We start from the raw sequence: 23,186 nt of genomic DNA, 5'->3' as shown, positions 1-23,186 counted from the left end.
TGATTAGCGGTGAGAAGGGGTGATGTACTTCACCACCCGGACCACTGCAAGCAACTCTCACTTGGTGATGCAGTAATTGTGTTCAGCTTGGCTCAGGCTACAGCTGTAGAAGGCCCCCACTTTTTCCCCATTGTCCCTCCTCTGGGAGAGCACCACTCCGACACCCACACCACTATCATCGGTTTCCAGGACAGATGGCTGTTGGAGGTTGGGATACGAAACTAACCCTAGAAAGCTCCAGAGCTTGGGGGGTCAGCCAGTCTCGCACAGCAGCCAACTTATTGGGGTTTGTAGCCATCCCATGACTGCTGACTACGTGTCCCAGGAACATTGTCTCCCTGGTCATCAGGTTGCACTTGACCGTATTTAGCTGCAGCCCAGCCCATCTGATGGTGGAAAACACCTCTTGCAGATTCTGTAGAGCCCCCGCCAAAAGACGCTATTGTACACCAACAGGTTGTCCAGATACACCATGCAGCGACTACTGGGAGTGCCCGTGAGCACCCAATCCATCAGACGCTCAAAGGTCGCGGGGGCATTACATAGTCAGAACTGCTACAGTCCCTGGCTGATGGTGAAAGCTGTTCTGGGTTTTGCCTCTAGCGTCAGCTCTACTTGCCAATATCCATTCTGTGAATGGAGAGAGCTGAACCAGGACGACCCAGTTACATAGGCCACAGGGCATTGTCAATGCAGGGCAGGGGTAAGAGTCCTCCTGGGTGACTGCATTGAGACACCTGTAGGCAAGGTAAGACGGCCAGCCAGCCCCTTTCTTCATGGGCTTTTGGATGGCTCAATAATACCGTTGTTGGCCATGGCCTGTATTAGTTACACAACAACTTGGTGTTTAGCAAAGGGCGGCCTATGGGGTCCCAGGGACAGTGAATACATTGGTAAAAGGATGCTGAGGTTAGAGCTGCCAGGAAGGAGGCCTAGAGGAAGACCAAAGAGGAGGTTCTTGGATGTAATGAAGGAGGACATGAGGATAGTTGGTGTGAGTGAGGAGGATGCAGAGGATAGGGTTAAATGGAGGCACATGATTCACTGTGGCATCATGAGATGCTCGAGACTTTCACATAAATCTATTCGAGATAATGCCTTGGCTGAAACAGCATCTGGGAGAGGAGATCCAGTTCCTGCAGGGGGTTGACTAAAATCTGCTTGGATTGAATCATGAGAAAAAATATAAAGAAAGAAGAAATAAAAGGTTAAAAACATGTCAGCCTGTGCTTGCCTCATGTTGTCTTATTCTTTTATAAAATTACTCATCATTGTCTTTAAATCTGCTTTGTTATGTGCAATTTACATTTTCTTCTCCTTTCTTTGAAGCTGTGAGTTGGGGAAGACACGTCCTCTGTTGTTGCATAATGTCAGCTAGGAGCTTGTCCATTCACACTGCCAGTAGGCAAACAAATAATGCACAAATCAGTGACATTGTCTGTGTTTTTTGTTTGTAATAATTGCAGCCTTCTACTTTCTCTCTTGCTTTTGAGTGAGGTCATGGGGTCTCAGGTCAGAAATCTGTATTGGTGCTGTTACAACAGGTAAAGGCATCACAGTGGCAGTGGCTGGACTACACACAGGTGAAGACAGGACAGTCAGGGCGGTTTATTTGGATGGTCTGTCTCCAAAGATGATGCAAATCAACATGTTTGTCATAATCAGATTTTAAAAAGCTTCTAAATTTATAAAAGGAGGTTACCTGTCTGCTGGACACAGTTTTTATTAATCAGAGAAATCACAATGTTTTTTATAATACGACAAGCTTTTACAACAGCATGTTGCAATTCGCAAGTTACAACAACATGTTGTAATATGAGTTTGCAATGCTACATGCAAACAACTTACACAGCATGAGAAATTTTCAATTTTTTTTCACCTGGTCAAGTATGTTTTGCAGAAGTAATGGTCAAATGTGGCTGCTTTCTCCATGATTGCTTATGTCACCACACACCCTGTTTCAGCCCTTCAGATTAAAACCCTTCCTGCTGCACAAAAAGTATTTAAAGGTCACAACAATAATTGAAATGTCGGTTGAACCTACATGAGAATGAGACCTCAAACTGTGAAACAGGTCAGTTTTCACTCTTTGCATTATGAAATTGAATCAATGAATGTTTTATATTTGCAATCCTTACCCAGAACCTTGGAAGGTAAGTTTTATTTTTGTGACATTATTCCAATGTGGTATTTGTAGGCCAGTATTTGTAATGTTATGATAAATGATATATTTTCTGGTATAGTTTAACAAATGGGGAAATCATTCTATGATGGGGCTATCTGGATTAGAGGCTGTAAATATACTGAAAAGAACATGCAGATTATATTAAATAACATAGAAAAGTGGATGAGAAAATGCAGCTTTAAATGATCAGTCAGTAAAGTACAAGTTATTTGTTTTATGAGGAAGCATGAACCAAATATTCTGCATGTATAAGGTGTAGGAGGAAAACTGGAAGTTTCAGGGGGTGATATTTGATGAAATACTGATGTGGAAAACTTACGTTAAGAATATAAACGATAAATAACACACTAAGGTGTCTGTCCGGATGACAATGGGCAGATAGTAGGACAGCTCTAATAAGGATATTTAGATCATTAATGAGATTGTTAATAGATTTAACGTGTACTGCTTTTATAACAACAGCTAAAACTGTTAGTGAACAGGCCTAAGCACTCAGGATGTGTTGTGGAGCAGTGAAAACTGCAGAAGGTACCGAGAGAGACACCACAAAGTTAGTGACATTCAGTGGTGACATATATATGTGAGGAGGGGAGGAGGGCAGGGTAGAGGACTCAGGCAGTCTAGACCTATATACCTATATACCTATATATACCTATATATATAGACCTAGACATGTCCTAGTCAAAAATAACTCCAAGGTTTTTCACAGTAGTGCTGGAGGCCAGGGCTATGCCATATAAAGTAGCTATATTGTTAGAAAAGCTATGTCTGAGGTTTTTAGGCCCAAATACAATAACTCTCTGAATTTAAAAGTAGAAAGTTACTGGTCATCCAGGCCTTTATGTCAGTTAGACATGCTTGAAGTCTGGCTAACTGGTTTGTGTTATCATGTTTCATAGATACAGCTGAGTGTCATCTGCATAACAATGGTAATTACTACTTCCTAATAACATTGCCTAAGGGAAGCATGTATAAGGTGAACAGAATTGGTCCTACCACAGACCCTTGTGGAACTCCATACCTAACCTTTTTGAGTGTGGAAGGTTCATCATGAAGATGAACAAATTCAAATCTGTCCAATAAATAAGACTGGAACCACTTTAGCCCTGCGACGGACTGGTGACCTGTCCAGGGTGTACCCCTGACTTTCACCCGAGAGAGAGCTGGGATAGGCTCCAGCAGATCCCCGTGACCCTGGCTTTCAGGAAAAAGCGGGTATAGAAAATGGATGGATGGATGTAACCACTTTAATGTCTTTCCTATAAACCCAGTCACATTCTCCAGTCTCTGTGATAAGATGTTGTGGTCCATAGTGTCAAATGCAGCACTAAGGTCTAGCAGGACAAGGACAGACAAGTACAGTATATTCACAAACATGAATATCACCAGTGAATCTGCAACTCCAATAAAATTGGAACACCAGTTCAGGTTTTACTTGGGTTGAAGCCAACTTGAATTGATATGACTGGGGATCAACATCATCCTCCCCCACACTGCCTGCTTCAGGAGATTCTGGAGGGAAAAGTCCTCCACCTCAAAAGACCCCTGTGTAGCATAGGTGCCCTGTTTTTGTGTAACTCCTTCTGCACACATTCACTCTCCCAACCCCACCCTTCTCAGCCCCAGGTCCACTTTACTGGAATGTTTTAATGAGGCAGCGGGTGGAGTTAACCTCAGACCGTGACCATCATAGTTATCTGAAAATGTTGACTAAAGCTGGATAAGCTGGTTTCAGATACCATCTAAACTGCGACCAAAAGGTCTTTAATTCTTGGCTTTTTCTATGGCACTGCCGCCACCAGTGTGTGAGTGAGTTTGATTGTGTGTTCGAATGGTGTATAGTGTATGCCGCTTTGACTGTAGAAAAGTGCTACATTGGTATAAGAACATTTCCCACCTAAACTACAGGTCTATTTTTATGGTCATGGTCATAAATTACAACCTGATTACAACCTTTGGGATAAATAAAATTCCTCCTCTTCCTGTCAGTTTCTTTAAGTACTCCGTCCTGTTCTTGATCTCATCTGTATGCTCTCCTCTGCCCTGTCAGATAGACATCCTGTAGGACTGCTTGTCTGGAAAACCTTTGTACTGCAGACGAATAATACAAGCTGCAAGACCACTAAACTTTCAGGTAAAACACTTAATGCTTTTATGTACTATTTGGTTGTTTATTTGGTTGTTTAGTATCCAGTTTAGAGTACGTTTTATCTGTGAGCCATTTCTAGATGAACATTTTGCTGTTAGCTATTTCCATTTCTACAGGGAACCCTGTCTAAGATTATAGAAATCTAGGTGCAACTGTTTAACCTGCAGTGCCACTAATGCAAATTATATCAGAATCAACAAATCTTTTTCTGCCTATTTGCTCTCCGCCTTTTTCACCAACTTTCAGAGCATCAGTCATTCTCACCATGACCAACCAGCCCATCCAACACCAACATGACGGGGACTACATGAGCCTGATGAACGGCTTGAGAGAGCTGGACTTCATTGACCCCTCTGTTCCCAGTGCCCTGGTGCTGACTGGAGAACATGCCTTCCCTTTGGCAATGAACAGCAGAGGCCAGGTGCTGATGGCTGCCTCGCTGTACGGCCATGGAAGAATTGTGGTCTTCAGTCATGAATACTACATGACCGCCTTTCCTGATCTGGTAGGGAACGCTCTGACCTGGCTGAGAGGAGATGGGTCTGACAATCTGTCTGTGGGGGTCCATAAAAATGTAAAGGCAGTTGCTGATAATCTCAGTAAATCCGGTTTCCAAGTAGAAGTTGTGGATTCCTTCAGTCAGAATCAGGGGTGTGGTGTGTATGTGACCAGTGCCTACAGTGTGGGTGAAGACCCAAAAGACCTGGTGGCATTTCTGAAAGCTGGAGGAGGAGTGCTGATAGCAGGCCAGGCATGGAGCTGGACTGCAGATCACCCTAAAGAGAACACCCTGCTTCAGTTTCAAGGAAATAAGGTTTGTGGTGTGGCAGGGATCTACTTCTCTGCCTGTTATGGTTTGGTGGAGTGTCTCCCTGTCTACCCTGAGATCCCAGCATCCTGGATGTCCATATCGTGAGTGTATATTATACTTCACTTTTATTGCACATTTAGAAAGGTTCCACTTCACTGAAGCTGTTAAATTATTTTTAGATTTAGATTTTAGAAATTATGTTTTGTAATAAATTATATTAATATTTATTTATATCAAAATAATACATGCATATTACAAACATATTATGGTTGTACTCGCTGTCTTTTTTGCTAGACTCTATTATAGTAAAACTAAATCAAACACTGCATCTCTCATTCCTGACATCTCTCTGTCCTTCTCCTTTTCCCCCTTTCATATTCAGAGTCGGTAAGGATTTTGTGGATGACTTGGAGTTCTTGCTTGAGGATGTTTCAGAATTTGACCTCCAAGGTGGACAAATAGCTTCTGACATTCTGGTCCATGGACCACTGGCCTTTCCCATTGGAACCACAGGTGATGGACGAGTATTCCTGGCAGGAACCTATTATGGAAAGGGACGAGTCATTGTGGTTTCACATGAAGTATTACTGGAACAAGACGTAGAATCTACATTAAAGATTGATATATGAATTTCTCTGAATTTTTAATGATAGAATTTATGTTTAAAATGATCATATACAGACCTTTCTGTGTGGAGTTTGCATGTTCTCCCTGTGCTTGCGTGGGTTTTCTCCAGGTACTCTGGTTTCCTCCCACAGTCCAAAAACATGTATGTCAGGTTGATTGGTGACTCTAAATTGCCCATAGGAGTGAGTGTGAGTGTGTGAGGTTGTTTGTCTCTATGTGGCCCTGTGATGGACTGGGGACCTGTCCAGGGTGGATAGGTAGATGATCATATACACATAGTATGATCTGCTTTAGAGATAATTACTTTCCAAATGTAAATTTTTTGCAAATGAACTTCTGGCCATCAGCAGATGAGCATCTATACTGAGGTAAATAACGATAATATGCTGATCTGCCAAATAATTTGATATCATTAACAAACGACTGCTGTTCTTATCACAGACACTGGCTCCATTCTGGAACAATGCCATTCATTGGTTGGATGAAGGTCGGTAGGGGGTCGTTGGTGTTGGTTATCAGGGATAATGCCCTTAACATTATGAGAAGGTCGGGGTTACAGTGTGAGAAGACGAACTTCAGAGATGACCTCAGTGTATTTGTTTGCACAGTGTACAGCAGTGATTATATGAATGAAATCCAACACTTTGTGGCAGAGGGAGGAGGACTGCTGATTGGTGGACATGCCTGGTACTGGACTCAGACACACTCTGGGCAAAACCCATTAACAGATTTCTCAGGTATGACAATGTAGAATGTGGTATACAAATATATGGCAATGATTCTATGACATGATGCATGCTAACCATATTCTGCCTTATACACATGTTGGTGTGATAATGTACAAGACAATGATACAAACAACTCTGAACTGTTGGTTAAATCATGACAGACTGAATTCCACATTGTTAAGTAAGAAAGTTAAGTAAGTTAAGGTATGAAGATTAATATATAGATAAGTAGTTCTACCAAGGTTAATAATGAGTCACCACACAGTGAAAACAGGCTTGGCTTGGAGTCAGAAAAGACATGCTCAACATAAACAAATCGTGGTCAACATATAACTCAGGAAAGATCAGGAAACTGATGATTTGCCAGGCTGTAGAGACGTAAACTGCTGTAAACTCAAATGAGGCATAGGGACCTCAGGTAGACGGGCTCTGCAAAGGGAAACATCTGAATACTGATGACTAAGGTGACTGAACTTCTAGACTGGCTGAGGAAAACAAAGGAAAATACCGTTCTGCTCATGTTTACAGACAGTCTTTCCTGGAAGGTATTCCTAGTGTTGTACTCACTCATACTCACAAAAACATCTCCAAAATGTTTTTAAAACACTCGTGAGAAAAATTCAAACCCTGTTTGATTTTTTTTTTTTCCATAACTGGCACAAGGTCATGCCAAGAAAATGGTCAGCTGTTCCTTCAGGCATTATGTGGTGCAGCTTTCTGCAAGGGAGGTTCAGTGGTGGTAAAGTAAATTTGATTAAGTCAGTTTTGTTGAACTGTATTTCAGGGAACCAGATCCTGAACAAAATGGGTTTGAGCCTTTTGGGGGAAACTATTGAGGGAAGTATATACAAGGCCCCTGTACCCAGCCAGGCCAAAGACAGCTACCATTTCCGCCACCTCCTACACCGCTTTGCTGGTCATGTATTCAATAGCGAAGAACTTACACAGCAGGAGGAAAGGTGTCTTAAAAAGCTGGGAAAGGACTGCTCCTCCTTCTTGAGAATGAAGCCTCAAGACTGCACTGCCTATCACCAGGTTGTATCCACCCTCACTGACATCTTAAAGAGGTCAGGCATGCCACAGGTGAGGGGACAAAATAATATGAACACTTGATGACTCATTTTAATAGAACCACACAAATGTTCTTTGGTTGATTCTTATGATATAGAACTGTACCAGAGTACTCTACTACAGATCACATCAGCGGTCTATGGTTATTTTACCAAGCTAGTAATCAATCACATGTTAAACCAACTTCTTCATTTAATGTTTCCTTTCAAGGTGTGTGACAGCTGCCCTGTGAAGACTCCCAAAGACCATCTACTCCTCAATTTGGGGGCACTGTTATATAAGGTTTGCCCAGATCCTGATGCTCTCCTGCCCTACCTCATCAAGGAGAACCCCTTTTTGCCAGTTGTCTACAATCAAAGGATCAAACTTAATGTCAACACAGCAGGTACAAACTTGTTCTTATGGACGAATATGTGAACTTTTTATGAGTATCTGCAGTTTTGTTGAGTATCTACAGTATGTCTGGTAGATCTTATACAACTACAGTGTAACATTTCCTGCTGCTGTTTGTATGTCAGATGGGGAGGAGTGGATCAGTACTGGTCTCTATCTCTCTCCTGGTATGAAGACCTTCCTCTCCATGCCACCAGAGATTGTCAACAATGGATGGAAGGTAGTTTTTGCTTCTGTTACTTTTGTGTCCCCAATGGCTGCCCCATGCTTCTGAGAGTTCCTGTGGTGGAACAGTGCTGATTAAAATCTGTCCCCCTGCAACACCAGCCAGCCCCATCCCTGGGCTCTATCGAGGGTTTGCCCCCCTTTAATAGCACCTGTGCTGACAGCCCTGTTCTGCAAATGATTTAAAAATCCAAGTATGAGCCTACTGGCATATCCTTCTCTCTATCACACTGACACATATTTCATGTCTTCCGCAGATTCAGATTGGCTGTCAAACAGACTATCTGAACCATGACGAACTGAAGAGAGCACCATGTGTTCATGAACGATTCCCCATAACCACAGAGATGATGCAGGTGTGGAATCTCTGGGGTGGACTCATCTACCTGGTGGCCCCACCCAAAACACAAGTGGATGAGGCAAAGGTCATTGTCATTCAAACAAAATCTGACTTCTATGCCTCTCTTATTGTATCCGCCTCTGGCTCCACGCGTTCCCTCTTCTCCACTGTCAAAAATTTATTGGGCCCTCCCGATACTCCTCTCTTCCCCTCACTCTCCACCACCTTGTGCAATAACTTCCTGGATTTCTTCTCATCAAAAATCGAAAATATACACCAGCAATTTCCCCCCATCTGTGACACTGCGAACTGCCTCCACTGTACCTTACCCTGTCTATCAGTAACCTCCCTGCTTTCGAGTTTTATCATTCCACCCACCACGGTTATCTTTTCCCTGATCCTCAAATCCAAACCCTCAACCTGCAAACTTGACCCCCTACCAACCAACCTTGTCAAGCTCTGTCTCCCCTCTCTCCTTCCTCATGTTACCCACATTATTCACACTTCCCTCAGTTCTGGTATCGTACCCCCATCACTCAAGACAGCCATCATCACACCAATCCTAAAAAAACCTGGTCTCGATCCTGCGAACCTTAACAACTTCCGCCCTATCTCTAATCTCCCATTCCTCTCTAAAATTCTTGAAAAAGTTGTCCACCACCAGGTCCATACCCACCTTGCCGCCAATAGCCTATACGAACACTTTCAATCTGGTTTCCGCCAACTTCACAGCACTGAAACTGCCCTGGTCAAAATCACCAACGACCTCCTAGTAGCCGCAGACTCTGGCCTTGTCTCCATCCTCATCCTCCTTGACCTAACTGCAGCTTTTGACACCATCTCGCACAATATTCTCCTCCATCGCCTTGCTTCCATCGGCATAGCCGGCTCGGTCCTCTCATGGTTCACCTCCTACCTCTCTGACGGCACCCAGTCCGTCCATCTCCAGAACTTCCACTCTCAGCCCTCTACTGTCAGTTGTGGCGTGCCCCAGGGCTCTGTCCTGGGGCCCCTCCTCTTCATTATTTATCTCCTTCCTCTCGGACATATCTTTAGGCAACATAACATCAATTTCCACTGTTATGCAGACGACACCCAGCTCTACCTCTCTGCTGCTCCATCTTCTGCCCTCCCCCCTCCCTCCCTCCTTACCTGCTTACATAATATCAAATCCTGGTTCACCCATAACTTTTTGAAACTCAACCCCGACAAAACTGAAATTCTCCTCGTGGGCACCAAATCCACCCTTTCTAAAACCAGCACCTTCTCCATTCTAATTGACAACAATACTGTCCTCCCCTCCCCCCAAGTTAAAAGCCTGGGTGTCATCCTAGACAGTACTCTCTCCTTCACTCAGCATATCAATACCACTACCCGGTCGGCCTACTCCCATCTCCGTAACATAAACCGCATCCGTTCTTCACTCACCATCGATAGCACGGCCATACTCGTTAATGCCTTTGTCACCTCTCGTTTGGATTACTGTAACTCACTCCTCACTGGTCTACCTCTCAAATCACTTCATAAACTACAACTTGTCCAGAACTCTGCTGCCCGAATCATCACCAGAATTCCATTCTCACATCATATTACCCCTGTCCTTAAACAACTTCACTGGCTCCCTGTGTCCTTCCGTATAAACTATAAAATCCTCCTTCTCACCTACAAAGCCCTCCACTCTATTGCCCCACCATACATCACTGATCTACTTCATATCTATTCTCCGCCTCGTACTCTCCGCTCCTCCAGTTCCACTCTCCTCTGCACCCCTACAGTGCGCCTGGCCACCATGGGCGCTAGATCCTTCAGCCACACTGCGCCCCGCCTTTGGAACATTCTCCCTCATCGCATCCGGTCGTCTCCGGACTTATCAACTTTTAAATCATCACTCAAAACATATCTGTTCCGTATAGCGTTTTCCACCTAACTCTCTTAACTTCCCAAAGCAGCCCGTGATGTTCTACCACCCTCTGCCTATTTCATATTGTCTCATATTGTTTCATATTTGTTGTTCTGTCATCTGGGTTTTTGTGTTTCAATTTGCTTTTGCTGTACATCGCCCACTTCCTGGATGCTCTGCACTTTTGCCTTTACATTCTGGCCCTCTGTTTATGCATTGTTGTTATTGTTGTTTTAATGCACTCTATGTATTTCATGCTGTATGCTTCCTTTTTCTCTCTGTAAGGTGACCTTGAGAGTTTGAAAGGCGCCATGAAATAAAATTTATTATTATTATTATTATTATTGTGCAGATGGCTGTGCCAGCACCATATTATAAATCTGGTAAGTGTGTGATGGTTGGAACTCTGGTAGGTTTTTGTTGGTGTATCTCTGTCCTCAAGGACTTAATGGGGGTTTCTGATATGTTTTTTCCACTAAGGCCTGGCATAAATATGAATGTTCTGGGCTTTGGGGTAACAAACAGTATGAATGTTGTGTTGAGTCACAGACATTCACAAAAAATTATTTTTTTATCATTTTGACATGGTTTTGTTAAGTTGCAATGATACTTCATGGATGCTCATTGATGGACTGAGAACTTACTATACAATCCTGAAGCAGTGTAGCTCACTGTCTGTGACTGTAAAGACGTGTTCTTAGAAATGTAGTTCTTGGCAGGACAAGTTTGTACCTGGAGAATTTTACACAATAGTCAAGTAATTATTCAGTGCTCAGTTTTGAACCCACACATCCATTTATTCTCTTCAGGTGAAACAACTCCAGCTCAATGGGCCTTGCTGCGCACAGCTCCCTCACCCTGGGCAGAGCTGGAGTTTGATAACATCATCATCACTGTACCATCGGACGCTGTTCGGAGTCTGGAAGACCCTGATGAGTTGGCGGTGCTCTGGGATGCCATCATGAGGGCCGTTGCTGATCTGGCCATCATACCACACAAATTTCCTCGCAAAGAACGCTTTGTAACTGATGTGCAGATTTCTGCAGGTAAGGGTGTCTGACTATGATGACATAAATGCTTGTTTTTTTTTTATTTATTGCCATATTGAGCATTCAGCAAATCTGCTTAAATCTTCTTAAATATACTCAGGTTGGATGCATGCAGGTTATCCGGTCATGGCACACAAAGCTTCAACATATGAGCTGATCAGCGTTAAAAATGCCAGGAGCAAAGGTGTGTGGGGCCCAATCCACGAACTTGGACACAACCAACCGAGAAGCTGCTGGGAGTTCCCACCACACACCACAGACGGTACATGCAACCTGTGGTCAGTGTACGTGCATGAAGAGGTGCTGGGGATCAACAGGGAGCAGGTGAAATAATTCAGTTTTGTTTTTGTGATTAGTGGAAAACTTTACTTTTTATATCACACAAAACAAAGTTTTATCCTTTACTGAAAGAAATATTTACCTTTTACTGACATTTCATTTGTTCATTGCAGACTCAGCCAGATTTGGCTTTATCTGAACGAAACAAACGAGCTAAAGAGTACGCTGAAGGGGGCAGGAATCTCAGCAGCTGGGACGTGTGGGTGGCCCTGGAGACATATTTGTAGGTGAGAGAGAATTTCTGTACATTACACTATGGGGAAAAGTTCTGTTTGAGACATGCTGCAGTCATCTTTCCAACAGAACCACACATCTTCATAGTCAAAATAAATGCAAATATGTCTGAAAGTCTCTAGCTACAGTCGACCCAGAGAGACTCTATTGCACATTACACATCAGACAACAAAACTGTCAGAACAAATTTGTTTCACATTTCCCTGAAACCTTTGTTTTCTTCCTTGTAGCTCCAGGAGAAGTTTGGCTGGGATGCCTTGAAGAAAGTGTTTGCTGCCTACCACAGGATGACCAACTCTCCAGAAGATGACAACAAAGGAAAAATGAACCTGGATGATGAGACTTTCTCCCAGACTGTGAAGAGGAACCTCTGTGGATTCTTTAAGTCCTGGGGCTGGCCTATCGAAGCAGCCACTGAAAAGAAACTCTCCAACCTGCCTCCCTGGAGTGACCACCCCATGGTCCAGTATGGCTGAAATCCTTGACTTAGCATTCAGCCACTTGTTTTCTTTGAGCTTTCAACTTTGCATGTTTAGCTCCCTAGTACTCAGCACTAACACTGTAAACTCAATAAAAAGTAAAACCTAGTCATTAAAAATAGCACACAAATATTCTTAAAGGCATGTATATGTTTCATGTGTGAATTTGTAAACTCATAGACGCATAAATGTCCTTACCTGGGATTAATATGAAAAATAAACTTTTCATGGTCTACAGAGTCTGTCATTATAATATTATGAACATTATATGGCAGGTCAAATGTTTCACAAAGCTTTATTTTCAAAATGCACAAGTTTATGTCACGAAGCCCAAGTAGATCAGTCTGACTTCCTGTTTTATTTTGTTATAATGTTGCATTTTTACGTCTTGTCAAGTTAATTCCTGTGAATCCATTATCTTTGTGTATCTAGTTAGTGTAGTTCAATTACCCTACCTCCTAGTACGACCTACTGACTGATTAGCCTACTGACCTGAAAGGTCAAAGGTCATTGCTCACCTTGACTCCATGTCACTGAAAGCTACAAATCAAGCCAGAAACCTTGGTGTAATCATTGTCTCAGACCTGAATTTTAACAACCACATAAAATCCATCACTAAATCTTCCTATTACCACCTGAAAAACATTGCTAGAATAAAAGGTTTTCTGTCTACACAAGATGCAGAAAAACCTGTTCACGCATTTATCTTCAGTAGGTTAGATTATTGTAATGGCTGTTCACAGGTCTTAGCAAAAAGTCAATCAGGCAGCTGCAGCTAATCCAAAATGCTGCTGCCAGAGTCCTTACAAACACCAAGAAACTGGACCATATCACACCAGTTCTTAGATCACTACACTGGCTTTCCGTTAGTCAAAGGATAGATTTTAAAATCTTATTTCTAGTTCATAAAGCACTAAATGGTTGTGGACCAAAATATATCCAAGATATACTAGTTCCCTATGAGGTTTCCAGACCCCTCAGGTGATCTGGGACAGGTCTATTGTGTGTTCCCAGAACCAGAACCAAACAAAGTGAAGCAGCATTTAGTCACTATGCTCCTCACTTGTGGAACAAACTTCCTGAACACCTGAGGTCTGCTCAAACTGTCAGCTCATTCAAATCAGGACTGAAAACTCTGTTGTTTACTGCTGCCTTCGAATAATTGTTCATCCTTGTTTTCTTAATGTGCTTTTACATTTTATTTTAATTTACTTTACTTGATTTAAATTTATTTTATGTTAAATGTCTTTATTTTTAAATGCTCTTTTCAATGCTTTTAATGTAATTATATGCCTTGTAAAGCACTTTGAATTGCGTAGTGTATGAAAGGTGCTATACAAATAAATTTGCCTTTGCCTTTAGCGGTGTTGAAGTGGTGATGTACTTCACCACCCGGACCACTGCAAGCAACTCTCACTTGGTGACGCGGTAATTGCGTTCGGCTTGGCTCAGGCCACCCCTGTAGAAGGCCACCACTTTCTCCCCACTGTCCCCCCTCTGACAGAGCACCACTCCGACACCCACACCACTAGCGTCGGTTTCCAGGTGGATGGCTGTTGGAGGTCAGGATACGAAACTAACCTCAGGAAGCTCCACAGCTTGGGGTGTCAGCCAGTCTCGCGCATCAGCCAACTTATTGGGGTTCGTAACCACCCCACAACTGCTGATTACGTGTCCCAGGAACATTGTCTCCCTGGTCATCAGGTTGCACTTGACTGGATTTAGCCACAGCCTAGCCCAGCCCATCTGATGGTGGAAAACACCTCTTGCAAAGTCTGTAGCGCCCCCCCCCCAAAAGACACTATTGTACACCAACAAGTTGTCCAGTTGACTAAAATCTGCTTGGATTGAATCGTGAGAAAAAATATAAAGAAAGAAGAAATAAAAGGTTAAAAACAGCCTGTCAGCCTGTGCTTGCCTCATGTTGTCCTTTTCTTTTTTAAAATGACTCATCATTGTCTTTAAATCTGCTTTGTTATGTGCAATTTACATTTTCTTCTCCTTTCTTTGAAGCTGTGAGTTGGGGAAGACACGTCCTCTGTTGTTGCATAATGTCAGCTAGGAGCTTGTCCATTCACACTGTCAGTAGGCAAACAAATAATGCACAAATCAGTGACATTGTCTGTGTTTTTTGTTTGTAATAATTGCAGCCTTCTGCTTTCTCTCTTGCTTTTGCATGAGGTCATGGGGCTCAGGTCAGAAATCTGTATTGGTGCTGTTACAACAGGTAAAGGCAGCACAGTGGCAGTGGCTGAACTACACACAGGGGGAGACAGGACAGTCAGGGCGGTGTATTTGGATGGTCTGTCTCCAAAGATGATGCAAATCAACATGTTGAGAGACCTTCCAATTAAATGGCCAAGTACCAGTGCTGCCAAAGGTGAGGCCAACCTGACAATGCCACAAATCCACATTTTCAGGATGAGTGTGTCTCTAGCCAAGATTCACAGAAAGAGCTCACAGCCCATTTTGGAGAGACACTGAGATCTACCAGCTGTAGTTTGAGAAAGCAGAGGAATGGGAAAGAAAACAGGACAATTCCATATATAACAAGCTTTTTACAAGGGCATGTGGCAACTTTTGAATTACATCAACTGCCCCATGTTGCAACTGTCCCCACATTCCCTATTAAATTGCCTACGTCACCATTTCTGATGAAAACTCCTCCTATGGCACCAAAGGCCTTTAAAAGCCACAGGGATTAATGGAAAATCGGTTGAACCATTGAGACCTCAGACTGTAAAACAGGTCAGTTTTCACTCTTTGTATTATGAAACTTTAATCAATGAATGTTTTATATTTGCAAACCTTAGCCAGAACCTTGGAAGGTAAGTTTTATTTTTGTGACATTATTCCAGTGTGGTATTTGTTGAGGTTCTCTCTGGCAGTAACAAGGCTGGATAGGATTAGGAATGAGGACATCAGAGGGACGGCTCATGTTAGATGTTTTGGAGAAAAAGCCAGGGAAGCCAGATTGAGATGGTTTGGACATGTTCAGAGGAGGGACAGTGAATACATTGGTAAAAGGATGCTGAGGTTAGAGCTGCCAGGAAGGAGGCCTAGAGGAAGACCAAAGAGGAAGTTCTTGGATGTAGTGAAAGAGGACATGAGGATAGTTGGTGTGGGTGAGGAGGATACAGAGGATAGGGTTAAATGGAGGCATATGATTGGCTGTGGCAACCCCTGAAGGGAGCAGCCAAAAAAGAAAAGAAGAAGATTCCAATGTGGTATTTGTAGGCCAGTATTTGTAATGTTATGATAAATGATATATTTTCTGGTATAGCTTAACAAATGGGGAAATCATTCTATGATGGGGCTATCTGGATTAGAGGCTGTAAATATACTGAAAAGAACATGCAGATTATATTAAATAACATAGAAAAGTGGATGAGAAAATGCAGCTTTAAATGATCAGTCAGTAAATCACAAGTTATTTGTTTTATGAGGAAGCATGAACCACATATACTGCATGTATAAGCTGTAGGAGGAAAACTGGAAGTTTCAGGGGGTGATATTTGATGAAAAACTGATGTGGAAAACTTGTGTTAAGAATATAAAAGATAAATGTAAGGTCAGTCAGACACTGGACAAGATATACTGAATGATACGGAAAAGAAAGGAGTAGAGGCTGATTTTTTGTGGATATCAACTCATGTTGGTGTCACTGTCACCTTCTAAATCTGATAATTGTTGAAAGTGGGAAATGTCTTCCATTAAACTCCCTTTAACAGAATAAATCTCCAGAAGAACCAGGCTCAGTTTCGGCAGATTAAAATCTGCCTCAATTGGTTGGGGTGAATGGATCGAGGAGAGAAAAGGTTTTTAGGCCCAAACACAATAACTTCTGTTTTCTCTGAATTTAAAAGTAGAAAGTTACAAGTCCTTTATGTCCTTTAGACATGCTTGAATTCTGGCTAACTGGTTTGTGTCATTGGGTTTCATAGATATACACAGTGTCATGTGAATAACAATTGTAGTTAATAGAGTGCTTCCTAATAACATTGTCTAAGATAAGCATGTATAAGGATTTAAGAATTGGTCTTAGCACAGAACCTTGTGGAACTCCATAACTAACTGTCTAATAACTGTCAGTTTCTTTAAGTCCTGTTCTTGTTCTCATCTGTATGCTTTCCTCTTCCCATCCTGTAGACATCTTGTAGGGCTGCTAGTCTGGAAAACCGTTGTACTGCAGACGAATAATACAAGCCGCAAAAAAACAAAACTTTCAGGTAAAAAAAAACAAACACTTAACTAATGCTTTGATATGGTTTCTGGTTGTTTATTTGGTTGTTTAGTATCCAGTTTATATTTTTACATTTTATCTGTGAGCCATTTGTAGATGAACATTTTGCTGTTAGCTATTTCAATTTCTACAGGAAATGATATTATAGAAATCTAGGTGCAACTGTTTAACCTGTAGTGCTGCTAATGCAAATTACATCAGACTCAACAAATCTTTTTCTGCCTATTTGCTCTCCACCTTTTTCACCAACTTTCAGAGCATCAGTCATTCTCACCATGACCAACCAGCCTATCCAACACCAACATGACGGGGACTACATGAGCCTGATGAACGGCTTGAGAGAGCTGGACTTCAATGGCCCCTCTGTTCCCAGTGCCCTGGTGCTGACTGGAGAACATGCCTTTCCATTGGCAATGAACAGCCAAGGCCAGGTGCTGATGGCTGCCTCGCTGTACGGCCATGGAAGAATTGTGGTCTTCAGTCATGAATACTACCTGACCGCCTTTCCTGATCTGGTAGGGAACACTCTGACCTGGCTGAGAGGAGATGGGTCTAACAATGTGTCTGTGGGGGTCCATAAAAACGTAAAGGCAGTTGCTGATGATCTCAGTAAATCTGGTTTCCAAGTAAAAGTTGTGGATTCCTTCAGTCAGAATCAGGGGTTTGGTGTGTATGTGACCAATGCCTACAGTGTGGGTGAAGACCCAAAAGACCTGGTGGCGTTTCTGAAAGCTGGAGGAGGAGTGCTGCTAGCAGGCCAGGCATGGAGTTGGACTGCAGATCACCCTAAGGAGAACACCCTGCTTCAGTTTCAAGGAAATAAGGTTTGTGGTGTGGCAGGGATCTACATCTCTGAGCGTAAGGGTGAGGTGGAGTGCCTCCCTGTCTACCCTGAGATCCCAGCATCCTGGATGTCCATATCGTGAGTGTGTATTATACTTCACTTTTATTGCACATTTAGAAAGGTTCCACTTCACTGAAGCTGTTAAATTATTTTTAGATTTAGATTTTAAAAATTACATTTTGTAATAAATTACATTAATATTTAATTATATCAAAATACATGCATATTACAAACATAACAGTTGTAGTTTGTTTAATTGTTTTAGAAAAAACAATTGTTTAAGAATAAAAGAAAACATTAATAAGGATAAGTGACTGCATCTCTCATTCCTGACATCTCTCTGTCCTTCTCCTTTTCCCCCTTTCAAATTCAGAGTTGGTAAGGATTTTGTGGATGACTTGGAGTTCTTGATCAAAGGGGTTTCAGAATTTGACCTCCAGGGTGATCAAGTAGCTTCTGAGATTCTGGTCCATGGACCACTGGCCTTTCCCATTGGAATCACAGGCGATGGACGGGTATTCCTGGCAGGAGCCTATTATGGAAAGGGACGAGTCATTGTGGTTTCACATGAAGTATTACTGGAACAAGAGGTAGAATCTACATTAAAGATTGTTCTATGAATTTCTGCCTTCATTAGTAAAACTGAGCACATCATGAGAATTTTTTTCATATATTTCATGTATATAGTATGATCTGCTTTAGAGATAATTACTTTCCAAATGTAATTTTTTGCAAATGAACTTCTGGCCATCAGCAGATGAGCATCTATAGTGAGGTAAATAATGATAATATGCTGATCTGCCAAATAATTTGATATCATTAACAAACGACTGCTGTTCTTATCACAGACACTGGCTCCATTTTGGAACAATGCCATTCATTGGTTGGATGAAGGTCGGCAGGGGGTTGTTGGTGTTGTCCGTGATCGTGCCCTTAAAAATCTGAGAAGGTCGGGGTTACAGTGTGAGAAGACGAACTTCAGAGACGACCTCAGTGTATTTGTTTGCACAGCGTACAGCAGTGATTATATGAAGGAAATCCAACACTTTGTGGCAGAGGGAGGAGGACTGCTGATTGGTGGACATGCCTGGTACTGGACTCATACACACTCTGGGCAAAATCCATTAACAGATTTTGCAGGTATGACAATGTACAATGTGGTATACAAATATATGGCAATGATACTATAACATGATGCATGCTAACCATATTCTGCCTTATACACATGTTGGTGTGATAATGTACAAGACAATGACACAAACACAACTTAAAACTGTTGGTTAAGTATGTACTGAGACAGTATATTCGACTGTCTGGATGCCTGCAGAGGTGGCTGGCTAGGTTACCACAGGTCAGGTGATACCAGAAAAGAAGTTCCTACAAATATGCTTATATTGCAACCACACATGAAGACAGACATGCCATTTAAATATGAGGATAGTGGCTCATTTTTACAGACAGTCTTTCCTGGAAGGTATTCCTAGTGTTGTACTCACTCATACTCACAAAAACATCTCCAAAATTATTTTTAAAACATTCGTGAGAAAAATTCAAACCCTGTTTGATTTTTTTCCCCCATAACTGGCACAACGTCATGCCAAGAAAATGGTCAGCTGTTCCTTTAGACATTATGTGGTGCAGCTTTCTGCAAGGGAGGTTCAGTGGTGGTAAAGTAAATTTGATTAAGTCAGTTTTGTTGAACTGTATTTCAGGGAACCAGATCCTGAACAAAATGGGTTTGAGCCTTTTGGGGGCAACAATTAAGGCCAGTATATACAAGGCCCCTGTACCCAGCCAGGCCAAAGACAGCTACCATTTCCGCCACCTCCTACACCGCTTTGCTGGTCATGTATTCAACAACGAAGAACTTACACAGCAGGAGGAAGGGTGTCTTAGAAAGCTGGGAAAGGACTGCTCCTCCTTCTTGAGAATGAAGCCTCAAGACTGCACTGCCTATCACCAGGTTGTATCCACCCTCACTGACATCTTAAAGAGGTCAGGCATGCCACAGGTGAGGGGACAAAATAATATGAACACTTGATGACTCATTTTAATAGAACCACACAAATGTTCTTTGGGTTGATTCTTATGATATAGAACTGTGTCAGAGTACTCTACTACAGCTCACATCAGCGGTCTATGGTGATTTTACCAAGCTAGTAATCAATCACATGTTAAACCAACTTCTTCATTTAATGTTTCCTTTCAAGGTGTGTGACAGCTGCCCTGTGAAGACTCCCAAAGACCATCTACTCCTCAATTTGGGGGCACTGTTATATAAGGTTTGCCCAGATCCTGATGCTCTCCTGCCCTACCTCATCAAGGAGAACCCCTTTTTGCCAGTTGTCTACAATCAAAGGATCAAAATTAATGTCAACACAGCAGGTACAAACTTGTTCTTATGGTCAAATATGTGAACTTTTTATGAGTATCTGCAGTTTTGTTCAGTACACTACAACTACGGTATAACATTTCCTGCTGTTGTTATGTGTATGTCAGGAGGAAAGGAGTGGATCAGCACTGGTCTCTATCTCTCTCCTGGTATGAAGACCTTCCTCTCCATGCCACCAGAGATTGTCAACAAGGGATGGAAGGTAGTTTTTGCTTCTGTTACTTTTGTGTCCCCAATGGCAACCCCAGGTCCCTGAGAGTTCCTGTGGTGGAACAGTGATGATTAACACTGGCAACACCAGCCAACCCCACCCTGGGCTCTATCCAGCGTTTGCCCCCCTTTAATGGCACCTGTGCTGACAGCCCTGTTATGCAAATAGTCTAAAAATCCAAATACAAGCCTACTGGCATATCCCTCTCTCTGTCACACTGACACATATTTCATGTCTTCCTCAGATTCAGATTGGCTGTCAAACAGACTATCTGAAACATAACGAACTGAAGAGAGCACCATGTGTTCATGAACGATTCCCCATAACCACAGAGATGATGCAGGTGTGGAATCTCTGGGGTGGACTCATCTACCTGGTGGCCCCACCCAAAACACAAGTGAATGAGGCAAAGGTCATTGTGCAGATGGCTGTGCCAGCACCATATTATAAATCTGGTAAGTGTGTGATGGTTGGAACTTTGGTAGGTTTTTGTTGGTGTATCTCTGTCCTCAAGGACTTAATGGGTGTGTATCATATTTTTTTTTCCACTAAGGCCTGGCATAAATATGAATGTTCTGGGCTTTGGGGTAACAAACAGTATGAATGTTGTGTTGAGTCACAGACATTCACAAAAAATTATTTTTTATCATTTTGACATGGTTTTGTTAAGTTGCAATGATACTTCATGGATGCTCATGGATGGACAGAGAAATTATCTCAAGTAGTCTAGCTCACTGTCTGTGACTGTAAAGACGTGTTCTTAGAAATGTAGTTCTTGGCAGGACAAGTTTGTATCTGGAGAATTTTACACAATAGTCATGTAATTATTCAGTGCTCAGATTTGAACCCACACATCCATTTATTCTCTTCAGGTGAAACAACTCCAGCTCAATGGGCCTTGCTGCGCACAGCTCCCTCACCCTGGGCAGAGCTGGAGTTTGATAACATCATCATCACTGTACCATCGGACGCTATTCGGAGTCTGGAAGGCCCATATGAGTTGGCGGTGCTCTGGGATGCCATCATGAGGGCCGTTGCTGATCTGGCCGTCATACCACACAAATTTCCTCGCAAAGAACGCTTTGTAACTGATGTGCAGATTTCTGCAGGTAAGGGTGTCTGACTATGATGACATAAATGCTTGTTTTTTTTAATTTATTGCCATATTGAGCATTCAGCAAATCTGCTTAAATCTTCTTAAATATGTTCAGGTTGGATGCATTCAGGTTATCCAGTCATGGCACACAAAGCTTCAACATATGAGCTGATCAGCATTAAAAATGCCAGGAGCAAAGGTGTGTGGGGCCCAATCCATGAACTTGGACACAACCAACAGAGAAGCTGCTGGGAGTTCCCACCACACACCACAGACGGTACATGCAACCTGTGGTCAGTGTATGTGCATGAAGAGGTGCTGGGGATCAACAGGGAGCAGGTGGAGTAATTCAGTTTTGCTTTTGTGATTAGTGGAAAACTTTACTTTTTATATCACACAAAACAACAAAGTTTTATCCTTTACTGAAAAAAATATTTACCTTTTATTGACATTTCATTTGTTCATTGCAGGCTCACTCATTTTTGGCTTTATCTAAACGAAACAAACGAGCTAAAGAGTACGCCGAAGGGGGCAGGAATCTCAGCAGCTGGGAAAAGTGGGTGGCCCTGGAGACATATTTGCAGGTGAGAGAGAATTTCTGTACATTACACTATGGGGAAAAGTTCTGTTTGAGACATGCTGCAGTCATCTTTCCAACAGAACCACACATCTTCATAGTCAAAATAAATGCAAATATGTCTGAAAGTCTAGCTACAGTCGACCCAGAGAGACTCTATTGCACATTATACATCAGACAACAAAACTGTCAGAACAAATTTGTTTCACATTTCCCTGAAACCTTTGTTTTCTTCCTTGTAGCTCCAGGAGAAGTTTGGCTGGGATGCCTTGAAGAAAGTGTTTGCTGCCTACCACAGGATGACCAAGTTTCCCAAAGACAAGAAAGAAAAAATGAACCTGTATGCTGAGACTTTCTCCCAGACTGTGGAGATGAACCTCTGTGCATTCTTTAAGTCCTGGGGCTGGCCTATCGAAGCAGCCACTGAAAAGAAACTCTCCAACCTGCCTCCCTGGAGTGACCACCCCATGGTCCAGTATGGCTGAAATCCTTGACTTAGCATTCAGCCACTTGTTTTCTTTGAGCTTTCAACTTTGCATGTTTAGCTCCCTAGTACTCAGCACTAACACTGTAAACTCAATAAAAAGTAAAACCTAGTCATTAAAAATAGCACACAAATATTCTTAAATGCACGTATATATTTCATGTGTGAATGTGTAAACTCATAGACACATAAATGTCCTTACCTGGGATTAATATGAAAAATAAACTTTTCATGGTCTATAGAATCTGTCATTATAATATTATGAACATTATATGGCAGGTCAAATGTTTCACAAAGCTTTATTTTCAAAATGCACAAGTTTATGTCACGAAGCCCAAGTAGATCAGTCTGACTTCCTGTTTTATTTTGATATCATGTGGCGTGTTTATGTCTTGTCAAGTTACTTCCTGTGAATCCATTATCTTTGTGTATCTAGTTAGTGTAGTTCAATTACCCTACCTCCTAGTACGACCTACTGACTGATTAGCGGTGTTGAAGGGGTGATGTACTTCACCACCCGGACCACTGCAAGCAACTCTCACTTGGTGATGCAGTAATTGTGTTCAGCTTGGCTCAGGCTACAGCTGTAGAAGGCCACCACTTTTTCCCCATTGTCCCTCCTCTGGGAGAGCACCACTCCGACACCCACACCACTAGCGTCGGTTTCCAGGACAGATGGCTGTTGGAGGTTGGGATACGAAACTAACCCTAGAAAGCTCCAGAGCTTGGGGGGTCAGCCAGTCTCGCACAGCAGCCAACTTATTGGGGTTTGTAGCCATCCCATGACTGCTGACTACGTGTCCCAGGAA

The 23,186-nt window shown here is 42.4% G+C and overlaps 1 protein-coding gene and 1 pseudogene across 1 annotated transcript; both read left to right on the top strand.

Annotated features, from left to right (window-relative positions):
- Positions 1 to 1,954: 1,954 nt before the first annotated feature.
- LOC113135949 (TRPM8 channel-associated factor homolog) lies at positions 1,955 to 12,763 on the top strand (annotated as a pseudogene).
- A 2,461-nt stretch (positions 12,764 to 15,224) lies between these two features.
- LOC113135923 (TRPM8 channel-associated factor homolog) lies at positions 15,225 to 22,513 on the top strand. The gene is made up of 13 exons (XM_026316286.1): positions 15,225 to 15,278; positions 16,680 to 16,759; positions 17,030 to 17,695; positions 17,991 to 18,207; positions 18,466 to 18,757; positions 19,330 to 19,628; positions 19,828 to 20,002; positions 20,117 to 20,211; positions 20,465 to 20,675; positions 21,093 to 21,329; positions 21,432 to 21,655; positions 21,787 to 21,900; positions 22,136 to 22,513. Exons 3-13 carry the CDS (start codon positions 17,049 to 17,051, stop codon positions 22,376 to 22,378), a joined length of 2,754 nt encoding a protein of 917 aa, XP_026172071.1. The 5' UTR covers positions 15,225 to 15,278; positions 16,680 to 16,759; positions 17,030 to 17,048; the 3' UTR covers positions 22,379 to 22,513.
- Positions 22,514 to 23,186: the final 673 nt, after the last annotated feature.

This window comes from Mastacembelus armatus, chromosome 13 (genome assembly GCF_900324485.2).
Source record: "Mastacembelus armatus chromosome 13, fMasArm1.2, whole genome shotgun sequence".
Classification (NCBI taxonomy): domain Eukaryota; kingdom Metazoa; phylum Chordata; class Actinopteri; order Synbranchiformes; family Mastacembelidae; genus Mastacembelus; species Mastacembelus armatus.
Note: the sequence above shows the minus strand (reverse complement) of the source record. Positions and strands in the feature narration are given on the sequence as shown.